The sequence below is a fragment of the Prenolepis imparis genome, unplaced genomic scaffold (genome assembly GCF_030444845.1).
Source record: "Prenolepis imparis isolate NDT839.2.m4 unplaced genomic scaffold, iyPreImpa1.0 SCAF_5, whole genome shotgun sequence".
Taxonomy (NCBI): Eukaryota; Metazoa; Arthropoda; class Insecta; order Hymenoptera; family Formicidae; genus Prenolepis; species Prenolepis imparis.
In genome coordinates, this window is record NW_028141163.1 from 11,987,225 (window position 1) to 12,012,731 (window position 25,507).

General features: G+C 32.0%; 4 protein-coding genes across 18 annotated transcripts in view; 2 read left to right on the forward strand and 2 right to left on the reverse strand.

The window, feature by feature from the left end:
• Cno (adherens junction formation factor afadin) overlaps positions 1-6,190 on the reverse strand; it is a 47,517-nt gene extending 41,327 nt beyond the window's left edge. For all 8 annotated transcript variants that reach the window (XM_083038845.1, XM_083038844.1, XM_083038847.1 and 5 more), the window contains exon 1: positions 5,609-6,190. The gene's annotated coding sequence lies outside the window, so the exon portion shown is untranslated. The remainder of the gene's footprint in view (positions 1-5,608) is intronic.
• Positions 6,191-6,811: 621 nt separating this feature from the next.
• Positions 6,812-11,340, forward strand: LOC145936791 (E3 ubiquitin-protein ligase RNF10). The gene is made up of 12 exons (XM_083039348.1): positions 6,812-7,232; positions 7,316-7,491; positions 7,588-7,796; positions 8,333-8,423; positions 8,569-8,753; positions 8,947-9,139; positions 9,217-9,345; positions 9,424-9,625; positions 9,760-10,011; positions 10,117-10,291; positions 10,444-10,844; positions 10,945-11,340. Exons 1-12 carry the CDS (start codon positions 7,163-7,165, stop codon positions 11,046-11,048), a joined length of 2,187 nt encoding a protein of 728 aa, XP_082895474.1. The 5' UTR covers positions 6,812-7,162; the 3' UTR covers positions 11,049-11,340.
• A 576-nt stretch (positions 11,341-11,916) lies between these two features.
• On the reverse strand, positions 11,917-15,394 carry Hsc70-4 (heat shock protein cognate 4). 2 transcript variants are annotated; one of them, XM_083039346.1, is made up of 3 exons: positions 15,135-15,394; positions 14,788-15,041; positions 11,917-14,257 (listed from the first exon to the last, which is right to left on the reverse strand). In XM_083039346.1, the coding sequence occupies exons 1-3, from the start codon at positions 15,377-15,379 to the stop codon at positions 12,507-12,509; spliced, it is 2,250 nt and encodes a 749-aa protein (XP_082895472.1). In that variant the 5' UTR covers positions 15,380-15,394; the 3' UTR covers positions 11,917-12,506. The 2 variants fall into 2 exon arrangements, with proteins under 2 accessions (XP_082895472.1, XP_082895473.1); XM_083039347.1 differs by having other exon boundaries at positions 14,788-15,015; positions 15,135-15,241.
• Positions 15,395-15,453: 59 nt separating this feature from the next.
• LOC145936792 (malectin-B) lies at positions 15,454-23,678 on the forward strand. 7 transcript variants are annotated; one of them, XM_083039352.1, is made up of 7 exons: positions 15,454-15,716; positions 17,274-17,384; positions 17,718-17,941; positions 20,021-20,804; positions 21,468-21,650; positions 21,727-21,784; positions 21,862-23,678. In XM_083039352.1, exons 4-7 carry the CDS (start codon positions 20,427-20,429, stop codon positions 22,068-22,070), a joined length of 828 nt encoding a protein of 275 aa, XP_082895478.1. In that variant the 5' UTR covers positions 15,454-15,716; positions 17,274-17,384; positions 17,718-17,941; positions 20,021-20,426; the 3' UTR covers positions 22,071-23,678. The 7 variants fall into 7 exon arrangements, with proteins under 7 accessions (XP_082895478.1, XP_082895479.1, XP_082895482.1 ...); XM_083039353.1 differs by having other exon boundaries at positions 17,739-17,941; XM_083039350.1 differs by having other exon boundaries at positions 15,527-15,786; positions 19,983-20,804.
• The last annotated feature ends 1,829 nt before the right edge of the window (positions 23,679-25,507 follow it).

A 25,507-nucleotide genomic window follows, 5' to 3' on the forward strand; every position in this document is an offset into this window, starting at 1 on the left:
TTTTTCTTTATATTTATATTATATAATATTTTTTTTATTATGTACCTTTATTTAAAAAATATTACACAAAAATATGAATTTTCGGAATTTATTGTCATCACCTAGTATTTTAATTAATTATTATAATTATTGTTACGGCAATAATTCTCAAACGTGCTTTCGGATCTTTCTAGCCTTGAGCTCTTTGTCAACAATATTTGATCGTTTTAGAATTATTCATTGCGAAATCATGCAGTTGACACATATATAATAGTTTTATCGTGCGATACAGCCATCATACTATTCGTATATCTTTGAAAGATTTATGCTTTCACGCTCATTCTAATACTCTTGCCGGATATTAAATTCACGATAATCGAATATAGGAATAGTTGATGGCAAAATCAGTAGTTAAATGCGTGCGCGGAAATTAATTTATGAATTTTAATACTTATCGAAAAAATTTCACGAAAAATATTCAAATTGGGAGAGAGAAAAAGTATTATTCTCTACAAAATTCTCTATAAAATAAGAATATATTAAATATATATATAATTAAATAATAATTATTATATACATATATGTATATATTTAAATAAGAATACTTCTGTGTATGTAATTTCCTCCCTTTTCCGGTGCAAAAAAGGGATACTCATATTCATATGAATAAACTCTGTTTAATGAGCACCACGATCAAAACTCTGGCTCTTTTGGCAGCAGCTATTTAATTATTGCGCATTTAATTGTGCTACACCACTACTGCACTATCGCGTTAATATACACATTACAAATGATGTATATACGGCTTGTTTATTGCACTTAAGCGACCGTTTCCTGCCTGTATCTAGGTATCGTCCCTCGTCTATATATTCCGTAATGCACATTCCTGCAGTAAAAAAGCACACATCATCTTTCCCCTCTTTCCCTTCTTTATTAACGTCCGCAAATGTCCACGTCACGAAACATTGTTGCGAATTAAAACGACAAATTATATAGCGGGTGCAATTTATCTCCATCGCGCACTTTCTCTTCGTAGATAGATTTTTTCATCTCCTACACTCTTACTTGATGCCTAGCGCACTCTGTATAATAAATATTTGTATTTTTTTTTTTTTGTTAATTGCTTGCTAGCGTAAATAAAAGATTCAGAACTATATAATCTATCATTTTTTTTATCTCTCTTCTTCTCGTTATTAAATTTATTTAATATCAAAAAATATTAAAATTCTTTTATAGATTATATACCTAAGATTTAAAAGTAAAAATAACAAAATAATTTTTTTGCTAATAAGTTTGAATAAAATTTTACATTTACATGGCCGTCCTTGTTACAGCACAATATTTAATATTAAACATTAACAAATTTGCAAAGATTATGGTCTTCTATCAAATCTTTGATAAATTTAGAAACTCAATTTTATTGAAAACGAAAGGTAATTACTATATATTAATTAATAAATTATCGATGATAATAAGACATTGTATGTAAAATCGAATATCTTATTATTATTGTTATTACTATATTAATTAATATAGCAATAGTTATTATTACGATATTAATTATTATAGTTATAACAATATTAACAAGTATAATTATAAAACTCTTTTATAGATTATATACCTAAGATTTAAAAGTAAAAATAACAAAATAATTTTTTTGCTAATAAGTTTGAATAAAATTTTACATTTACATGGCCGTCCTTGTTACAGCACAATATTTAATATTAAAAATTAACAAATTTGCAAAGATTATGGTCTTCTATGAAATCTTTGATAAATTTAGAAACTCAATTTTATTGAAAACGAAAGGTAATTACTATATTAATTAATAACTAAATTATCGATGATAATAAGACATTGTATGTAAAATCGAATATCTTATTATTATTGTTATTACTATATTAATTAATATAGCAATAGTTATTATTACGATATTAATTATTATAGTTATAACAATATTAACAAGTATAATTATAAAACTCTTTTATAGATTATATACCTAAGATTTAAAAGTAAAAATAACAAAATAATTTTTTTGCTAATAAGTTTGAATAAAATTTTACATTTACATGGCCGTCCTTGTTACAGCACAATATTTAATATTAAAAATTAACAAATTTGCAAAGATTATGGTCTTCTATGAAATCTTTGATAAATTTAGAAACTCAATTTTATTGAAAACGAAAGGTAATTACTATATATTAATTAATAAATTATCGATGATAATAAGACATTGTATGTAAAATCGAATATCTTATTATTATTGTTATTACTATATTAATTAATATAGCAATAGTTATTATTACGATATTAATTATTATAGTTATAACAATATTAACAAGTATAATTATAAAACTCTTTTATAGATTATATACCTAAGATTTAAAAGTAAAAATAACAAAATAATTTTTTTGCTAATAAGTTTGAATAAAATTTTACATTTACATGGCCGTCCTTGTTACAGCACAATATTTAATATTAAAAATTAACAAATTTGCAAAGATTATGGTCTTCTATCAAATCTTTGATAAATTTAGAAACTCAATTTTATTGAAAACGAAAGGTAATTACTATATATTAATTAATAATTAAATTATCGATGATAATAAGACATTGTATGTAAAATCGAATATCTTATTATTATTGTTATTACTATATTAATTAATATAGCAATAGTTATTATTACGATATTAATTATTATAGTTATAACAATATTAACAAGTATAATTATAAAACTCTTTTATAGATTATATACCTAAGATTTAAAAGTAAAAATAACAAAATAATTTTTTTGCTAATAAGTTTGAATAAAATTTTACATTTACATGGCCGTCCTTGTTACAGCACAATATTTAATATTAAAAATTAACAAATTTGCAAAGATTATGGTCTTCTATCAAATCTTTGATAAATTTAGAAACTCAATTTTATTGAAAACGAAAGGTAATTACTATATATTAATTAATAATTAAATTATCGATGATAATAAGACATTGTATGTAAAATCGAATATCTTATTATTATTATTACTATATTAATTAATATAGCAATAGTTATTATTACGATATTAATTATTATAGTTATAACAATATTAACAAGTATAATTATAAAACTATATTAATAATAAGACATTGTGTGTAAAATCGAATTTTTAGTAAATTTCTTGCTTTCGAAAATGCGGTGCAACGCAAATTTTTTTTTTTTTTTTTAATTCATCGTCGCGCTTTCGCGGCATCAGATTTAACGGTATAACGTCATGGAAATACTTTCTACTCTCATTCATACTTTCTATACATAATCGCTATCTCGTTGGAAATGCTATTTATCGATCGTATTAGTGTATTCTGATTTGCGTATATATTTCCTAAAAAAAAAAAAAAAAGGAATGCACAAGCGCTTCTACTTTCATAAATCTTTCCTTTACCTTTACGATACCGCGAAGGAAGCCACGAAGAGAACGAAGGCTGCAAGTATATGCCATTGCATTGTCATTATCTTGAATACCTCCAAGTGCCTAAATCTACAGAAGCACGTGCCTGCGAGCAACAAATCCAGACGACAGAGTAGAACAATCTTTTTGCACGAAGCCATTTGTATCAGCAAAAATACTGCACATACTAATGAACAGCAGTAGTCATATGTCGAATGTTTTAATTTGATGAAATAAGATTTCATGTTTTTGTATTTTTTACATTTGTCTTTTTACAGTTTAATTATACGAAAAAAAACATTTTTTGAAATCCGAAAAATCTTAAATTGTTTTAAATTTGACAAGTTAATGAAATTCGATACGCGCGCAATTTGTTTTTTTTTTTTATCTGAAAATGCAAAGAATCCGCAATTAAATGGTAAGCAATTCGCTAATTTTTGTGGGAAGAATCGTGAATAAAAATTAATATAGCGATAATTATTATTTAATTATGCATTCACGTTTTTTCTTCGATATTTTCTTTTTACTTGCGGATGCTTGAAATTTTTAAATATCCTTATTTATCTTTCAAATGATATACATATATCAATTTTGATGCATATAGTACTTTGTACCATGTATCATAGTAAACATAATATTTTTGAAGACTATATATAATTCTATTAAATATATTTTATTATTACACTGAAAAAAAATTTGTTAACTTGACTAAACCTTTCAACTAAATTACTATTTTGTTAATTGAACATATATTAGTATTTAAGTTAAATATACGTTTTGTTAGATTTAATGTTATATTTAATTTAAATATTTCTATTATTTAATTTAAATATGTTCAAATTAACAAAATAATATTAGTTGAAAGATTTAATCAAGTTAAGAAATTTTTTCAGTGTAATAATAAAATATATTTAATAGAATATATATAAAATTCTTAATGTTTAGAATATATATAGTCTTCAAAAATATCAAATTTGTTTTTTTCAATATATTCTACTTAAATGTCAATCAGACAGGAAACTATCTAACAAAGTTAAATAAATAAATTTATATTTATATCAAAATTCGCTGATGTGAAATTCAGAATTCCTGGTACCGATACCGATCATCGTAGACTTCTGTAAGAAATAGTTTCGAGTGAAAGGCGTCAATAATCGGGAGTGTATATATGAGAGGCATTTAAAAAAATTCGCCTACTAATCGGAATACTACATATGCGTGTGAGTGGATATTGAAAAAAAATTCAGCAATTACGTTACTTTTACTTCCTCTCTCGTATAAAATGATATAAAACAATGTGTATATTGGGTCAACCATATTTCTTCAACTAAATCTTTGTGTTTAAGGCAGCATTGTTATATGTTCGTATGTTTGATCGATCCCGCTTCTGTCTTTTCTCTCACGGCCTCTTCCTTCTCTGATTATATTTATACTTTACAGATATATAATATAGTAATAGTTATTATTTAATATATTTTATATTTAATATATAATATATTATATTATATTTAATATATTATATATATATATAATATATATTATAATTATTACTATATTAATATATATTAATAATTATTATATGTATAATAAAGGATAAATCTACATGTGAATATTATATTATATTAATCATTATATTAGCTAGATCTATATAAGATTAAACTTTATATCTCCTCTAAAAAGCATTATATCTCGAGAGAGTTCGTTAGTTTTTATAACAATTTAAATTATTTGCCTTTAAACCATTGTTATATATATAATAAATCATGTAAAAAAAATATATAATACATACATAAATAAATTATAAATGTTTTGCTCTAAATTAAACCACATTGAATCTAAAACGTCGTAGACGACATATAGAAACGTTCGTGTAACTTTCGAGAAACTCGAAAAGCTTGTGCAAAAACACTAATGGCGCGTAATATTATTAATCCGAGCCCCGAGATAGCTAGAAAGAACAGGTAACAGTTGGCGATATCGCGATATTGCGATCGCAATTCGAGGCATCGTCAAGCAAGTGCAACGGTGTCGCCGATAAGGAGACGCGATATCAACAGGTCCGTCCGAAGAGAGAGAGAGAGAGAGAAAGGTATACATATATATATATACGCATTGTGTCGCGTCTCATCGCCAAAGCGGACAAAGCGAAGAACGCGTGCATGCCTTCGAACATTTACTATGCACTACGTTCATATTTACCTGTCAGAATCCAGGTGAGAGAGGAAGGCGAAGGTTTCTCCCCAAGGTTTCTCCTCGAAAATTCCACTACTTATTACTATCGCACCACCACCATCGCTGCCTGCTGTAACCGGTGGCTCCCTCCTCGCCCCTGCTCCTCCGGAAACTCGCCTCACCAACACACGCGAGGAAGGAGAATCTCGTTGGGCTGCCTCGCCGGTCCTTCTTCCGCGTCCTCTTCCGCTCGTCGATTCGTAAGCGAACGCATATCTAGGCGCGTTCGATAGATACTTGCGGAAATATTCTTGGCGTGTATTACAAACGGACGCGCGAGAAAGAGCTCGCACACGTCCAACTCGCTCACGTCGACTCGCTGAACTGGCGGATATCTCGCGCCGGAGTTTGACGTTCGCGTCACTTCGGGCGTCCTCGACAATCGTCGCGACTGTCACCGCGATACGTCGTCGTTCGAACGATAAGCACTCGCGAATATATGCTACGTCACTTACGAAATTTATAGGCACGCGATTATTTGTAACGCGCGCAAGCGTAAGCACGCGATCGCGAAGTCAACGGATGATGCTGCTGTTGCTGCTACGTCGCGAACAGGAGTGACGAATACGACTAGGAAATTGATCTTGGAGACCCCACGCGGGGAAAATGCGAAGCTTCGGCTGCAGGCCTGCCAACGCCGAGAAATTAAATTCCCCGACTAGAGATGTATAGGGATATAAGATGGTATCTAATTGGACAATTTAAGTCCTCAGTCTTAAGAAATTGACCAATCACAATCAAGTATGAGGAGAATACTCAACTGTGATTGGTCAATTTCTTAAGGCTTATGGCTTAAATCATTTATTGTGAACCCGGCCTTATAATATATTATTTAAAACATATTATTATTTTAATTTTTACAACACATTATTATTTCAAAATTTAATTATCAAATTTTCGCTTTATTAATATTTTTGACAGCTATCAGCTGATTTCTGTCAAAAAATGATAATCACAGATGGAGGCATTATAACATATTATTTACAATTTACAACATATTAAAAAAGAGGAGACTCGTTCGGAATAAAAAATTCCACCTTTTCTCTCTTCCAAGATTGAAACGTCAAAAAGAATTCCCGCGAAATGTGAAAAATACCGCGTGAATCAAGCGAGTTGTCAAAAGTGACGAGAGAGTCGAGTGGTCTCGCACGTATATAATAATACGTAACACTTCCGCTTCCGCAGATGGTTGGGTTTCGCCATTTGGATCGTGACGACCGTTGAGGTTAAGGGACAAAAAGATTGTCGTCGTCCACGACGAAAGGGGAGGCCGACTGCTCCCTGAAGACGAGCTTCACGCTCACCGCCTATCCGCTTCTTCGCTCCTTCGCGCAGCTTCTCATCGACCTGTCGGCATTTCGGCACATCGAGACACTTTTTACCTTTGGCACCTGACGAAACATGGCTTATTGAAGAAGATGACGGGCATGCGAAGAGATACCATTTCTCCGAGGAGAGGAGACGGAGGAGAGCGCAGCTTCGACGAGGCGAGTCACCAGACTGACTATAACCGATTCGCAGATGGATGTAAAGACGAAACTCACGCCGTCCCCCGCCGAGGGGACAGCTACTGATGCGAGAAGCGACCGAGGTTCGTCCACCTTCAAGGTCATCGATCAAAAGTCGCCTCGCAAAATATTTCTTCTCACGTCTCACGTCTCACATTTCTTTCAGATGTTAGCGACGAGCTCTACCTGGGAACATTGCGCAAGAAAGAACCTATCGGCGCCTGTAATCTTCCTAAAAATGAACAACCAACGAAGTACAATAATGTACAGAAAGCAAAAGATTTTGTTAAGAGACAGAGATCTAAAGGACAACATCATGGCAGTGCAGAGAAGAATTCCAAGGTTCGATTTGCATATGGAATACGCTTCTATCCTTTTTCAAATATATATATATAATTTTTCATATATATATATGTATATATATATATATTTATATAGGTAGTGGAAGACAAGTTACCTGAGTATGACTCAGTATTGGTTCAAAGGAGAAAAAAGAATGGCAATTATTTGCTGAATTTTCACTATGCACGAAATGTAGCGCGAGATGCACAAAGCAGGGATATAGGGAGACATAGTGGCAACAACGATAGATTGCTTCCTCCGGTGCAGCGGCACAAGTACAACAAAGAACAATTTATACAGGCCTGGTAATAATCCTTTTGATACGGACATGGTAGCTTCTTTACTTGGATATCCGTCCATTACCGAAAATTACAGATATAATATTATTTCAATTATTATTTAGATATCCAATAAAGAGAATATCCGAGTATGCAGATTTATATAACATTATTTATAAATAATATATTCACTTGTTGCCTTTTCAATTCATTGATATAACAGTTAGAAAATTTAACATTAATAAATGAGAATGAATGAATCTATTAGCTCGTCTATGCAAACAAAAAAAATTTTTCAAACGATAATATTACACATTGAAGTTATGTAAAAGTTTCTATATAAAGAATTTCGAAAAATTCGATTATTCGATTATTCGATTTTTTTAATTTTCAAAGTAAATTGTGTGCTAGAGAAAATTGAGAACTCGAAATCGAGTATTAATACTATCAAATGTATGTTATTTACATATATATCAAATAATACATACAAATAATATAGAAATAATTTTAAAAATCTATACATATACATTCAATATACATTATTTATGTTTATATATCAATAGCTGCCAGTTTGTTGTGACTGCAAGTGGAGATTATTCCTTATATTTGACCAACGCTGATACTCTTGTTGATTGGAAATTGATCGAGCAAATTGTAAGTTGTTTTCCATGTTCTTAATCTTGTTACAGTGCAAAATTTTCCTATCAATACATATATATATTATATTGATCAATACATATATATATTATATTGATGTATATTAATTAAGTCTTATTTAAATTTGTCCATTTATTTCCAGAAATTACACAATTCAGAAAATCTCTCTTGCCCTATTTGTTTACACCCACCAGTCGCAGCCAAGATGACTCGCTGTGGTCACGTTTACTGCTGGCCCTGTATTCTTCGTTACTTAAATTTTTTTCAAACAAACAGTTGCAAATGCCCCATTTGTGATGAATACTTTCATAAAAATGATTTAAAAAGGTAAAAAGTTGTCAGTATTGTATATCATAATGTTGAATGAAGAAATGTTTTCTTTATGCATGCTCGCATACATATCATTAAAAAGATACATATATATATATATATATATATATATATGTATGTATGTATGTATAAAGTATAAAATATAAAGTATATGTATAAAATATTTATTTACTTTTTATGTATATTTTAGTGTGGTCGAGATTACGCGAAGTACGTACAACTTGGGTGACACAATCACTCTACGTTTAATGCGTCGCGAGAAGAATTCATTATTTGCGACACCTGTGGAGGCTATGATTTATCCACCAACAACATTTTTATCCGTTTCAAAAAGCGCTGCTAATCAGATATATTCGAAACTTCTTGTTGCAAGCGTGAAGGATGTAAGTTTATATAAACTCTTGATGTATCGTGCTTCTAAATGCAAAAGTGAAATGTGAATGATGATAATTGTCTTTAGATTATGGATATCATAGAGCGCGAGCGATCTGAATTAGAACTTGAACTTAAGATTAATCAAGATATAGATGTAAACATCAAGCAAGCGCTCGATGAATTATTAAAAAGGGAGGACCAGCTACCGTGCAAGGTAACGCATATTAACTCTGTAATTATATTACAATATGTATGTCAGTATGAGTAATGAAAAATATGTATGCAATATAAGAGCACAGAGTCTAAAGATGCTATATCTATGGAAAGTACAATGAAAAAAGATATTACTGAAGAAACACTACAAGCAAGTGAAATAAATGCCTATACATGCAAAGAGGATACTGCGTTTTTAACAAAACAATCGTCGACGGACAGTGTCTCCAGTGATAGCCAATCTGCTTCAAGTCCTTCTAAATTTTTGTACTTTTATCAAGGTAAATAGTCACATGGATTATTAGAAATTTTATTGTCAAAAATTGAGAATTTAAAATATTTTGGATAATGTAAGGCCTAATATATACATAATTCACAGATAAGAAATGTCACATATTTATTAATTAATTTCCAGTTGAAGATGGACAGCACATATATCTTGACAGCTTGAATGTGAACATGTTGAAAGAACAATATGGTAGTCTTGAATATTGTCCACCTGTTATAATGGGTAAACTTCTGGAAAAACAGGCAAGCATCTGCACAGAATCCTTGAGAAAGAAATTGCCATATATTTGTCACTTGCCGCTTACTTGTCTATTCGAATCAGTCGAAATTGAATTAAAACCACCACTCGTATCGGAAGAAGTTCTTTGTATTTTCCAAGGTAACTATTCATATTATCTGTATTAAATATATTTTATTATTGTATATTTTGTTATTATTTTTATTATGTTCATTTTTATTATTATTCATTTTTTTATATTACCAGAGAAATTGAATTCGAGGCAGAAAAATAGAGAACAGAAGGAACGTGCGGAAAAGAAAAGGGAAAAGAGAATAATAGAAAATGAGAATAAACTAATTGGCATCTATCCAACACCCAACATAGATATCGAATCGTATCAACATTTTCCTCAATTGCAAGCAGAATTACAATTTTCCTCGTAAGCATAATAATCTTATCTTTATTATTATGTAATATCGCCTTCATTAATACATGAACGCTATTTTATCGAAACTTTGTATCTATGCAAGTTGTAAATAATAAATGATTTAGTGATGTAGAAATAATTTTGTTTATTTTTTGCTTACGTAGCGAACATGTGCTGTCGCAACTCTCAGAATCCACAACATCGAGTATTGCTAGCAGTCCACCTTTGAATGCACCAACCTTCGAGGAAATTCCAAAACAGGAAACGGACCATTCATCGCATGGACAGACCCGGACATTTGCCGACATAACGAAAAAGTTGCCGTCAATGATACCGATGAAGACGTGTAATAAACCTACCAATGCTTGGCCGTCTGTACAATCAAGAAAGCACGCTGGTACAACGTCATTCAACAAAGATGAAGAGGAAATCTCGCCGAAAGTAGAGACGAAGACAGATGATAAGTCTAATGCTTGGTCTGTAAAATCAAAAATATCGACATATTCTGGTACAACAGGTACCTCTTCGTCCAATGAAGATGAAAAAAGACCCTACGTTTCTGAACGTAAGTATACGCTATAGAATAATGTATATGTATATTATGATTACATGTATTTTACACTCATTTAAAATTTTTCTAATTGTAACGAAATCATTGTTTTCAGAAGCGAAAGATGAAGGTAGTGCAGTTGGCAAGAAGAAGAAGAAAAAGAAGAATAAAGGAACTGTACTGTTAACGACTGGTATGACATCCGGTTATTCTTTGTAACTACCTGTATGATCGCTTGATATTTTTTTGCGTACTAATTCTTTGCTATATAAAACGATAATTGGTAGAAACTTCATTGAATCAATTGTAGAAAATTTTTCATTTTGTTACAACTTTTACGTGCTATCATTATTTTTAACATCATCGTACGAAACATATGTACAACATACATATTGAATGTCTTCATTTCTGTACTGAAAATTGTTGTAATTATTTACCATATAAAGAACAATTATTTGCTGTAGAGTTCTCACATATTGTGCTTACTAAAATAAAATTTTACTTCATTTTACGCTGTTGATATTTGAATAAATCGCAAAGATCATCTCTGATACCTCTTTTCCTCTCTTCAAGATCTAAATATATGCTCACTTTATGTATAAAAAGATACACACGAATAAAAGAAATCTATTATTTACGTTAATTTATTAAATTGGAGCTATATATAAACGACAACAAAATTAGAATCTCATTATGGAACTTTTGCTTGTCAAATTTTTCTATTTATGAAGCTATTCAGGTAATGCATGATGCTCTTTGTACTCTTGCTTATAATAAAATTTATTTTATACTTATACATATGTATATGGATAATCAGCAATTTACTAATTGTTTTTGATTCATTATTTATCAGCTATATATATTGCTAGTAAAAATTAATAAATAGAATTAGGACAATTAATAAATTGCTGATTATTAGTAATAATACGCACATATATAATTATTGCTAATATAATTATTAATAAATACATAAATAAATAATAAATATATTTTTACTTTTTCTATTAATATTTCTTATTCTTTTTAATAAAATTTTTAATTACATACTATATCTTTTAAATGATACTGTGGAAATGAAAAATATATATTTTTTAAGTTTTAACTTTTTTATTCAAGTATTTATTCTATTCTTTATTCAACATCGCTGTGAATGATATTACAAAGTAAAAAGGTAACGGATTCACAAATATTAAAGTGCAATTATTTGTTCATTATAAATTGGTGGTTTCAAATTAATATATCAAATTATCGTGCTTCTCTAAGTTTCTTTTTTAATTATTGGGATAAAAAGAATAATGCGTTTTTCTTTTGAGAGGGAATCGCTCTATATATTTACGAAGTCTGGAACATAGAAGATTAACAACGCAGATCTTTTATATCGGAATAAATTATAAGTACACATATATACGCGAATAAAATAAATAAGTAAATAAAGCGTATGCGCAGTTTACTTCGAAGAGGAATATAAAAGAGAAGGAACTTGAATAAGAGATGCTAAAGAGGAACATAATATATATATATATATATATATATATAAAAGAACGGAATGATTAGAGCGAAGAGACCGCGACCTGATTGGTGTATGTAATTGTTCTATGTTCGTTATTCGTTTAAAATCGCTGGCTTGAAATGGGCGACAATGGGCAGTGGCGAGATGACGACTTCCTCGACTCGTCTTTAGTCGACTTCCTCGATGGTGGGTCCGGACGCGCCGCCACCGCTGGGTGCACCTCCTGGAGCGGCACCGCCGGCTCCTGGAAAGCCTCCTGGCATCCCACCGGGCATCCCACCTGCGCCCTGGTAGAGCTTGGTGACGATCGGATTGCAGATACCCTCGAGTTCCTTCTGCTTGTGCTCGTATTCCTCCTTGTCGGCCAGCTGATTGGCGTCGAGCCACTTGATGATGTCGTTGCACTTGTCCAGGATCGTCTGCTTGTCCGCAGCGCTGATCTTGTCCTTGAGCTTCTCATCCTCGACGGTGCTCTTCATGTTGAAGCAGTAGGACTCGAGACCGTTCTTGGCCGCGATCGTCTCCTTCTGCTTCTCGTCCTCGCTGCGATACTTCTCAGCTTCGTTGACCATTCTCTCGATGTCCTCCTTGCTAAGTCTACCCTTGTCGTTGGTGATGGTGATCTTGTTCTCTTTGCCGGTGGACTTGTCCACGGCGGAGACGTTCAGGATACCGTTGGCGTCGATGTCGAAGGTCACCTCGATCTGAGGAACTCCGCGAGGCGCCGGTGGGATGCCGCTGAGCTCGAATTTGCCCAGCAAATTGTTGTCCTTGGTCATGGCGCGCTCGCCCTCGTATACCTGAATCAACACACCCGGTTGATTATCAGCGTAGGTCGTGAAGGTCTGAGTCTGCTTCGTCGGGATTGTGGTGTTCCTCTTGATGAGCGCGGTCATGACGCCGCCAGCAGTCTCGATACCGAGAGACAACGGAGTGACGTCGAGCAGGAGCAGGTCCTGAACCTCCTCGGACTTGTCTCCGTGCAAGATGGCAGCCTGTACGGCCGCGCCGTACGCCACAGCCTCGTCGGGATTGATGGACTTGTTGAGCTCCTTGCCGTTGAAGAAGTCCTGCAGGAGTTTCTGGATCTTGGGGATACGCGTGGAACCGCCGACGAGGACGATGTCGTGGATCTGGGCCTTGTCCATCTTGGCGTCGCGCAGCGACTTCTCCACGGGTTCCAGAGTGCCGCGGAAGAGATCGGCGCAGAGCTCCTCGAAGCGAGCTCGGGTGATGGAGGTATAGAAGTCGATACCCTCGTACAGCGAGTCGATCTCGATGCTGGCCTGGGTGGACGACGACAGGGTACGCTTCGCCCGCTCGCAGGCCGTGCGGAGACGACGCAGGGCGCGTTTGTTGGATGTGAGATCCTTCTTGTACTTGCGCTTGAATTCCTGGACGAAGTGATTGACCATACGATTGTCGAAGTCTTCACCGCCCAAGTGAGTGTCGCCGGCCGTCGACTTGACCTCGAAGATACCATCCTCGATGGTCAGGATGGACACGTCGAAGGTGCCACCACCGAGATCGAAGATGAGGACGTTTCGCTCGCCAGTGGCCTTCTTATCGAGACCGTAGGCGATAGCGGCTGCGGTGGGCTCGTTGATGATACGCAACACGTTCAAGCCCGAGATGGTACCAGCGTCCTTGGTTGCCTGACGCTGCGAGTCGTTGAAGTAAGCGGGGACGGTGATCACGGCATTGGTAACAGTCTTGCCCAGGTAAGCCTCGGCGGTCTCCTTCATCTTTACCAGAACCATCGAACTCACTTCTTCGGGGAAGAAAGTCTTCGTCTCTCCTTTATATTGTACTTGGATTTTTGGCTTGGTACCGTCATTTACTACGGTGAAGGGCCAGTGTTTCATGTCGGCCTGTACGGTCGGATCCTCGAAACGACGTCCAATCAGCCTCTTGGCATCTGAATTGTGTTTAAAAGAGAGAAAATAAAATTAGTAATCTCGAATTTCAGTTTCCAATTTAATTTATCGCATACATGTTATTTAATTAAATTAATTTTGTAATTTAATATTTTATCAAATACGAAGACAAAGAGAATGTAATAATATATCGTAATATAGCTTTACGTTCATTCAAAATAAATTTAATCTTATTTATATTTTTTAAGACTAGATTATTTATTCATATCAAATAGATACGCAAACATTTTTTCCTCAAATAATAATGCAAGATTGTAATATAATGTCAAGGTACTTTGTGTACATTACATTATTAGTTTTAGTCGTACTAATCAATAAAGAATGCAGTTAGATAAGCTTTGAGAAACTTCCGGTTTGATACCACGAGGTAAATCCATTCGACCGAGAATTGAACGAGTCATGATTCATGATTTAATTCGGTAACGCAATTAAAATTGCCGCATATGGCGAGCGATCGAGCGAGCGAGCGAAAGAGAGAAAGAGAAAAAAGAAGGAAGAAGCAGAAACTTACCGAAAATGGTGTTGTTGGGGTTCATGGCAACTTGATTCTTGGCGGCGTCCCCGATGAGACGCTCGGTTTCCGTGAAGGCCACATAGCTAGGCGTCGTACGATTTCCCTGATCATTGGCGATGATCTCGACCTTGCCATGCTGGAAAACTCCGACGCAGGAGTAGGTCGTGCCAAGATCGATACCAACTGCGGGTGCCTTCGTCGCCATTTTTTTCCTTTTCTTCGATTCTGCAAGACACGAGGCGGAAGATATCCTTCCGTGAGAAGAGAACGAAGAGAACGAAGGAGATAACTAGGCACCGGAAAAACCGGAAGAGCCCAGAGATAGAGAAGAGAACACAATATACCTTTGGAGCTTCGTTAAATATTCACACTTCCGTGTAGCTGGACGTAGGACAGCGAAGAAGTTCTTCGTATCACGATTCGCAACGTGAGTAACCAAGTCCGCGCCCAGGAGGCTGTATATATAGAGTCGATGCTTCTGGAACGTTCTCACTGCGCAGGAACTAGGCGCCGACCAATCGCGGCGCAGCTTTCCGTTCGAGCGCGACGCGCTATTGGTCGAGCGACATCGACCCAGACGCCGCGTCATCTCCCCCCTCTTCGCTGCGCCTAGTCACAGTCATTCTTCTACCACCGCCGGGATCAATCGAGCGTCTGTCGCTTATCGATCGGAAATTAATTTTACACCGCTCGACGACGAGTTCGAATCCGAATTCACCGCAATAATCCTTTGGCGATTTTCGACGATCGCGGAAGGAAGGATTCGTCGCCAGGACTCGAGACCGGAAGTGGAACGGAATAGAAGAATGGAGAAGTTCGCGGGCCCGATCCTGGAAACGTGCAGCACATTCGCGAGCATGCGCGAACCTCCCAAGGTTTTTCTTTGGTGTCCCACATGCGTTGTTTGTGCGGCTGTGTGACGTCAGGTAAATTGATCATCCGGTGGAGGAGGTCGATCCTTCCCGCGTTTTCCGGAAGACAATTTCATGGAGCGAGGTTAGGAAGAGTATATTTATTTTGTCGAAATATCGTTAGGATATTGACGTAAAAGGAAAAAAAGAACAGGCTTGATTTTTTTTTTTTTTACGATTTGACGTGTATTTTTGTAACAACTCGCGACGATTAGATTATCGTCTTAGACTTCTCGTGAGCGGAAAATTACATTGCATGTATGCATAGCAATTAGATATTAAATGAATGGTTCTAGCTAATTATGAGAAATAGAGAAAAGGAAAAAATTCCACTACGCGATTATGCAATGTCTGGAAGTTCATTTTCCAAGGCGGCAAATGCATGCGTCACTATATTAGATACACGTGGCTCAACCACAAGAAAAAAAGAAAGATAGAGAAAGAGAAATTCCAATAAGCGATGATACAATTGGAATGTCTGTTCGATTTTCCAAATCACCCAGCAATTTACTATTGTATAAATTAAATATAGAAATTTTATATATATATATATGCGTAGAAATTACATTTATTTTTTATCATATGTCAATTTCTAGAAAATTTTATTGTATATATTTATTGTAAAAAAAATTACTTTCTTTTAATTTAAAATTTATTTACATTAAAACTTTCTATAATTACACAGCATTATACTGATGAAATTGATATATTACACATTATATAGTTATTTTAGGTAGGCATCAGGGACATTTTACTGCCTGAAAATTAATCGTAAATTAATCGATGGTCTCAAAAAATTACACACGTGTGAGTCATACACGTTCCTTGTATAAGGCGTCTGATGTGTACGAGCGACTTTGTGATATCACGGCATGCGCGTCAAGTTTTATTGCATTTGTGTAAAAAAAAACTTGCAAGAAAGTGCAATTCATGCGGTCGATATAAACTTAGCTAACGAAGTTCTTGAATGTTCATCGAAACAATAGAAAGTTTTCGACAGATACATGTATATCTGACATATATATATGTATGTATCTATATACGCATATATATATATATATATATATTTAGGATTTAGGAAAAGTACAATATAGGAGAGGTAAATTTTAATACGCGAGAGATCGTAATAAAAAACATCAGTGAAGTTTTCAAGAAAACTATTTTTAAATGTAATTAAAGAGATAAGAATAATTTATATATATATATTCAAAATTTTTGGTATTTATATTCATAATTTTATTTATTTTATTATTAATATTTATATTTAAAAAATTTTAAGATATATTATTAAAAAGATTAATTAAAAATAATTACTTATAAATTATAACTAAGTAACTTAAAGTTTAATATTGAAAATATTACGAAAATAAATTAATTTCTGTTTAAATAGATTAAATATATTTTATAAGAATGAATGATATTAAAATGTAACTTATACATAAAGATATTATTTTTGAATAATGAAAGTAAAGAATTCAATTTTTGTAAAAAAGTTTATTGATTTATCTGGAGAATAATTAAATTTAATATCTCACGGTGTGATTATTAACAATAATCTCTTTTTTGTTTCAGTCAATTATTTTAAAAAAGTAGAAGAAAAGAGAAATAGAGAGGGAAATTATTTATGAGGAAATCAATTATTTGTTCATGTGATCCTCTTCACAAAAACAAGAAACAACAAAGGTAAAATTTTTTACATTAAATTCACAATTAAGTCACAAATAATGTATTTATATTCGCAGTAGAATTAGCGAATTATTTTGACGTAAACGCTTATCTCAAAAAAATTGTTTATAATCTACCATTTTAATGTACTGTTGTTATATCGGTATAATAGGTTTTCAGAAAAAGATAAGAGATAACGTGACGTAGATTGATTATTAATGAAAGAAACAATATAATAGGAAAAATAAAGAGAAAAATATTTGATTTTTTTTCTTTTTAATTTTCCTCTGTCGATTAGGAATACCTATAACTAAAAAAAAAAATGATACATTCTTATTATAATATCTATAGCGCCGTTCAACGTGTTGCTAGGCTAGACCGAACCAGGTGCGTTTAACTGTAAAGTGTAATGGTCTTCAACGGTCGGTTCCTTGAGGAAGCTGTGATACAACAATGCGAGAAAGAGTGAGAGAGACAGGAAGAGAACCGACTGCGTCAGTTAATTTTAACCATGGATCCTCACAAAGACGAAGGATCAGTTAAACACGGGCTTCTCAAATAATTTTGCATGCAAGGTAAATAGCTTTCATAAAGAGAAATCAGATAAATACGATTTATATAAATAATTTAAATTATAAATAATTTAAATACATATATATAATTTTAATAATTTAAATAATAATATAATTTTATATAAAGAAAAATAATTCTTTTCCGCGTGACATGAAACATCGTCCAAAATATTTCAAAAATATCAAACACATTTAGAAAGACATTCGAAATAATGACTCTGACATCATCAAGATAATTTAATGATATAGCTTTCATAAGACTCGGAATAAAACATTTGTCGTACGCAATTAAATTTATTTAAAAAAATTCTCTTCTACATTTTCTTCTTTTCATACACACACACATATATTTTTTTTCTTTTTCCATTAACGTCCTCGATTATTTAATCTATTTCACGGCTGAAACACAAAATCTTTTGTCGAATTAATACTCTCTCCGGAATCTCATATTTTATTCTGTTAAAAAGGAGACAATAATAATAGGTCGGCTTGTCCTTGTTCTCTCTCTTTTTATCTCTGTTCTCTCTCTCTCTCTCTCTCTCTTTCTCGCTCTGATCACATTCAGATGGCCACGTGTTTCTTCCAATAATATATACAAGATGTTTGAAATCATCTCTTTGTTTCGAACAAAAGCAAATTATTTGATTATTCGCAGACAAAAATGGGAGATATTAGAAACATTAATTAGACAAATAGAAATATTATACTATTTAGAGCTCAATCATTCTTTAATTTTAAAAATATTTCTTAATTTAATTTTAAAGTTAATTTTTTTAAGTAAAATTTGAATTTCTATTTGTTTGTTTTTTTTGTTATATACTTTTGTTACATACTTTACAATTTTTAAACTTAATAACTGAACATAAATCAAGATTCTGTTAAACTAAGATTCACTTGAAATTAAATGAGGAATAATCTACAGAACACATGGTCAAAAGATGTCCATTAGAATTACATTTAGAGGATATACTTATACATGACTTTTTTTGAACATATGTGTTTTGTTAGGGAAGATTTATTTACTCGAACACAAAGCCTTTTATATTTTTTAGTTTGCGAAAAGGTCGTTTTTTTCGCAGAATTTTAAATTTCAACAATTTTGAGTTAAGATAAAAAAATCGGGTTTCAATTATATGTACAAACAATTTATAAATAAAATTTAAATAAATTAAATAAAATTTATCGTGGAACATTGTAATATATACACGAATGCATGCGTAAAGTCAGACGATCGTATTCAATTTGGAAAATATATATGTATATTTTTATATAAATATACATATATCACACGAAGTATTTTTGATTTTCATTGAGACTTTACTGTCACTGAAAATAAGCGCGAAGACCTCGTGAAATAAATATAGCAGCAATATAATGAGAGACAGTAAATTTATTTCGAACAGGTTCAAATATATTCGTTGTGTCGCTTTTCTAAATAGTAACAGATTCGATGAAACAGAATAGATACTGCGAGGAACATGATATAACATTACGACTATAAGAAAAATACATATACATATGTAAATCAAGCAAAGTGTTTCGCTTATTCTTGTTGTTCAAATTTCTCATTTAAAAGTCACAAAATTTTAACTCACATTATCGATAATCAGACTAATAAAAATAAATAATTCCAATACAAATATTGACACATGCAAAATATGTATATTTATATAATATGTATTATTGCTATATATTTATATTTAATAGATATGTATGTTTTGTAGTATATGTTATAATTTCGATAAGTAATCAGTTTGCAATTGTTATATATATATATGCAAAATTATTGTATAGACTTTAAAATTTCTTCAGAACTGCAAGATTTCGAAAAATTCAGTTTTTCATTTGAATTATATATATTACTCATAGAACTGTGTGTAAACATAACATTATACAGATAATTATATATATATATATATATATATGATATATAATAAATAATTTATATAATATATATATACATTACATTAATATTTATATTATTATATATTAGTATAATATAATCGCGTGAATTTATATAATAAAAAAAATTAACTTATTTCAGGAAACGAATCACTGGCAGTATAAGAATTTATTTTTCAGCGTTTGCTAAGGAGTCTTCACCATCAATTCGAAATTTGGGAAAGTGGAGACGTACGACGGACATCTTTGACATTACAAGACTCGAGTACGGTCAATAAGTCAGAGATCTAGCCAGGATACCCGGATCGTATTACACATATGGCCACGTATCAGCTGTATATCAATATTTTCCCGCAAGCTCGGCACTCGGCAGACAATTCGCTTTGACGTGCCATTCGGTTGCAGCACGGAAATATATAAAAGGTCAACGCGATTGCAATTCGATGCGATTCCCGATAATAAGGAACATACCGAGAAAAAACGACGACAACCTGAAAGGATCCTGAAGGACGAGTTATGAGCACCTCGTGCTCCACGAGTCGAATTCTCCTCAATCGCGAATGACACATCTAGTCTAAGGCTAAGGATGCGATCGCCAACGGGGAACGGCGATAATAATCTTTCGGCGATTCTGTTGTTGCCCTTGTTATTACTTGGCGTACACCGGATTCCCGGGTCGCACTGCCTGGAGGTGATATACGCGATAAACGCCGGTGGCGAATCGCACACGGACATTTACGGGATACACTACACCAAGGATCCACTGATGAATAAAGTCGGCACCGCGTCCGATTACGGGAAACAGCTGATCATAGGACGCGTCAACAACCTGGACCAGATCCTGTATCAAACCGAGCGTTATCATCACAACACGTTCGGGTACGACGTGCCCATCAGCCAGGACGGCGATTACGTGATGATACTCAAGTTCTGTGAAGTTTACTTCAATTCACCCAATATGAAGGTAAACCTCTGCTCTTTCATAAAACGAGGGATTTTTTTTATTTTGAAAAATCCGGGTATTCTCATTGATTTTGATTGAGACTCGGGGAATTTTTTCTCAATAATTATGTGTCTTTGATAATTTTACCCTTATTTAGCACTTAAGAAACATGTCTAACATATATCTTTGCAATATTTAAATTTTTGTTAAAGTCTCGTATATTAATAAATTTTTTTTTTTTTTTTTTTTTTATATTTTTGCATATATTTTTTCTTAGCGTTTAGATATAACGATATATTACACTTTGTTATTGTCCAAATTAATTTTACGATCAATGAATCAATATTAAATACTAGAAAAATAGTATTCTTAGTAACTTTCTTTGCAATCATACGAATAAAAAACATTAGAATGCCCATACGATAAATTTTATTTTAAAAAGCTGCATCTATAAATTTTCTTATTTTACCTGAAATTTTTTACAAAATTTGAGCAAACACTTTGATAAATATCCTTTGCGACATATGGTGACATCCTTAAAAACTCAAATTTTTTAAAAATTCTCTGATCTTCCAGATATTTTCATTTAAAATTCAAGGTAAAATAGAAAAATTTGTACATCTGTTTTTTAAAATAAATTTTAATTGCCTCGACTTCTTATGTAATGTACAATTTCTTGGATAGGTCTTTGATGTCGTACTAAATGGCGATCATACTGTGGTCACTGATCTGGATATCTTCGAGAGGGTCGGCCGAGGTGTTGCACACGACGAGTACATCCCGTTCAGGGTACAGGGTGGAAAATTGATATATAATGACGAAGAATCAGACATTTTAGCAGGAAAGATAAGAGTAGAATTTATAAAGGTAATAAAATTAGTCTGTTTTACATATACATATATGATACAGCGAGTATAATTGTATCGATTTTGTGATTTTACAGGGTTACAGAGACAATCCAAAAATAAATGCTATAGCTGTTGTGAAAGGCACTCTGAAAGGTTTGCGTCTTTTTCATTTTAATGAATCTTAATCTCTCTGCGTAGCAAACATTTATGAATTTCATATTTCTACGTAGATATACCACAGTTGGGACCAATACCGCAGGATCCAGAGGAATATCATAGCATGCAGGAAGAGGAAGAAGAGACTACTGTGCGCACACGACACACGAGTGGGCCTAGGACACCGGATCCATACTCGATAGATGATTCGTCTGTAATGTTACCTGTTTTCGTAGCTATTGGTGCTTTTATTCCTTTATTATTCTGTCTGTGTAAATTATAAACGAACGACAAACGCACACATGCATAGAAATACTTTGTACTTAAGGGTACAATTGTTCCCGATTGTTTAGACTCGCTTGATTCACAAGAGAATGTCTAAATATGTAAATAGATAATTAATAATTACTGCATCCTTTGCGTTGCATTGTCAGATCTAAAGAGAACATGTGTGAAAAAAGTATTTATTATTAATTTATAAATCTAGATACGGATTGCCCCCCTTCTTTCTTCCCTTCAAGCATTTAAATGAATTCTTTAGAGCACTTCAAACATTTTTCTGATGAAAATAAGACTGTTTTTTTTGCACAAACATAACATTTAATTGTTTAATTATTTAATTTAAAACTTTATATGTAAGTATATACATACATAAATCTCCAACTCAAAATAACTCTAACTGATTTTGATTCTTAAAATAAATTTTACTTGAAATTTTACTAAATTATTATCTGTTCATGGCGCTGCAAAGTGCTTTGAAAAATTGTCAATTGTTTAAATTAAAAAAAAACAATTGTTTATGTTTTGACATTAATTAGTTACTTAACATGCAGAGAATATATTTGAGAAGTATTTCAAAATATTTTTAACTTTATTTTTAATGCTAGACTGCTAGGTTATCAACTTTGTAATACTTTTATAAGAAAAATTTCGATATATTTTGAGAGAGAGATAGATCGTCATTTCTTGCAACTTTTAGTTTCTTAGCAATCGAATGTCAACTTCAGTTTAAATGGACAATCAAATTTGTTACGCATAATATACACAATAAAACTTTTACTTTTGCGAATTTAATTTCATACAATTTGTAATTCGAAAAAAACTTATGCATGAGATTCGAGATTCTAATTAAATCTGCTCCAGATTAATCAAAGTTGTTAAAAATAAATTTGAAAATGTTTCAGACAACCTGCGCATATGTATTTTGCATATATCATAAATATAGTTGACTTAAGAAAATACATCTTGAGACATAATTTTCAGAATAATGTAACGAATTCTGTTACGAAATTTGTTTTTTTTATTTTATTTTATATTCTAATAAACTAATAACGTGTTTTATACGATTCGTTATATATTATGAAACATTTTATATACATGTTTTCTTTTTCATTTTAGAGTATAGAAAGTTTAGATATGTTAACATGGATTATATCATTTTAAAATAAGTATCTAGTTTATAGGATCGCAATCGGATTATGTGGATATCATGATTAAACAGATGAAAATTTTATAGTCCATTAAATACCAAAGTATATAGATGCATAATACATCAATTTTGTGCATGTTTAAAAAAGAGAGAAAGAGACAGAATAAATAAGACTATTATATAAACGATTCTACATTGTACATTGTATTTATCTATATTTTTTCATACGAAAGCGAGCTCAATTTTTTATTGGCTCGAAGTTGTAATCTTATATCGCACATATATAATAAGACGATATGATCTAATAGATAACAGTTCAATTAAAAAAAATACCTTTTTCGAATAAGGATGATTATTTCCTGTATTTTTTTATATTAAATATGATTTTGTCTTGTTCTATCACGTTATAGTGTTGAGAAATTTTTTGTAAAAAAGCTATTTTAATATAATTTACTCTTCTTCCTCCGTGCTATATGTGACATTGATGTTGGAGCAATCAAAATTAGGTGTATATTAAGATTTTTAAGCCCTAAATGGAATTTGTTGTGATTATTAGGATTTAAAAATATTTATAATTTTAAATTTATAAATAATCAAGCCTTTGTTGCGGAAAAGTTGTAAATTAGACTATTATATATGAATCGTACATTTAATGCTTTATATACAAATTTATACAAATTGATCAATTATTTATATTATATATAAATATATATTTTGCAGCGTCGAAAGAAGGGAAGATAATCGTTAAGGGCTGCGTGTCTAAATGTAACTATCGATCGTGCAATTAAGCACGTAACCGGGAGAGGATATATATATACTATATAGGTACAATAAATTCAATTGAGCATCGCGCAACGTAAAGAATCGCATGTACATACATATACGCGATCTTAATAATAGGAATAAGCTCATTCATCCCGCATACACGAGACGTCACGTGACCCAGCGCGGCAGAACACATCGTCTAAGTCTTTGATGTATGTTCGTCGCCGGCAATTAGCTGTCAATTCATGGCTATACTTATGGTTTTGGAAGGCGGAGACAAGCAATCTGCGCGAGGAGTGGCTATACTGTCCCCTGTCCCTTCTTTCGAAGAAGAGCACAATGTATATTTATAATATATCTTCTTCAGAGATGTGCATTATTATTTGAAATAGATGCATTTAAAATGGAAATACAAAATGTAAAATGCCTATTACGTTTTTTAAAAACTATTTTACATTTCAATTTAAATGGTTATTTTAAAATTTATTTTTATTTTATTTTAAATGCATTTTTCTTGCAAAGTAAAAATTAATTGAGATGCTATAATATGTATATATACACAATGCAATGATGGAACTGATACTATTAATTATGATTTATTCTGGAATCACTATGGTTCTAATTATGAAATCATGTAAACGAAAAATGAGAAAATTTCCCTTTGAAAAACTTGTTTTTCTAAAAGCATGTTCCATTTTTAAAAAGCATTGCAATCCAAATATCATTTTAAAAGAATAACTGAATGTCTGCAAACAATATAGGCGAACATTTTTTTGTAATCCCATATATAAATGTTTATGTAATTCAAGTTTATATTTAAAGAAATAAGAATTTAAATATAAATATAAGAAATAATAGTAAAAAAGAAATACAAATAATGAAAAATAAGAATTTAAATGTAAATAAAAAAAATTTTTATTTTAAAAAATCATTTTAAAAATGCCTATTATTTTAAATGAGTGTCTAAAAAAGCATTTTACATTTTGTATTTGCTATCTTAAATAGATTTAAACATCCATTTTACACATCTCTGATTTTCTTATCATATCGAAGTGATTGATGATGACGAAAGTCAAACATATATACGTTCGTCTAATCTAATGGATCCGCGTGAAAGCAAGAATTAAAAGTATATCGGAGAGAGATGTATAAAATAATTAAGAAAAGTGTCAGAATTTCATAGACTGTTTCCTTCGCTGATTATATATCGCGGAATTTTGTTTTATATTTATCCATAAATCCACACATAAGTATATACTAAATTTACTCGTGTATGATTCACTCGCATCATTAATCATTAATATTACATAATAAGGATGATGCGTTTTCCGAATTGATTAATGAATAATGATCATTGACCTCGTCTGGTGACCATGAAACATGGAGCGATTTTGCTCTCTGGAATTGTTTCCTTGACTCTTCGCCAAGAGATACGAAATGCATACATAAGGTGTTAGAAAATTACTGGATGTACTTTTAAGATTTTTCTTGGCTAAGTTCAAGTCGATTTTTCCTTCGTAAAATTA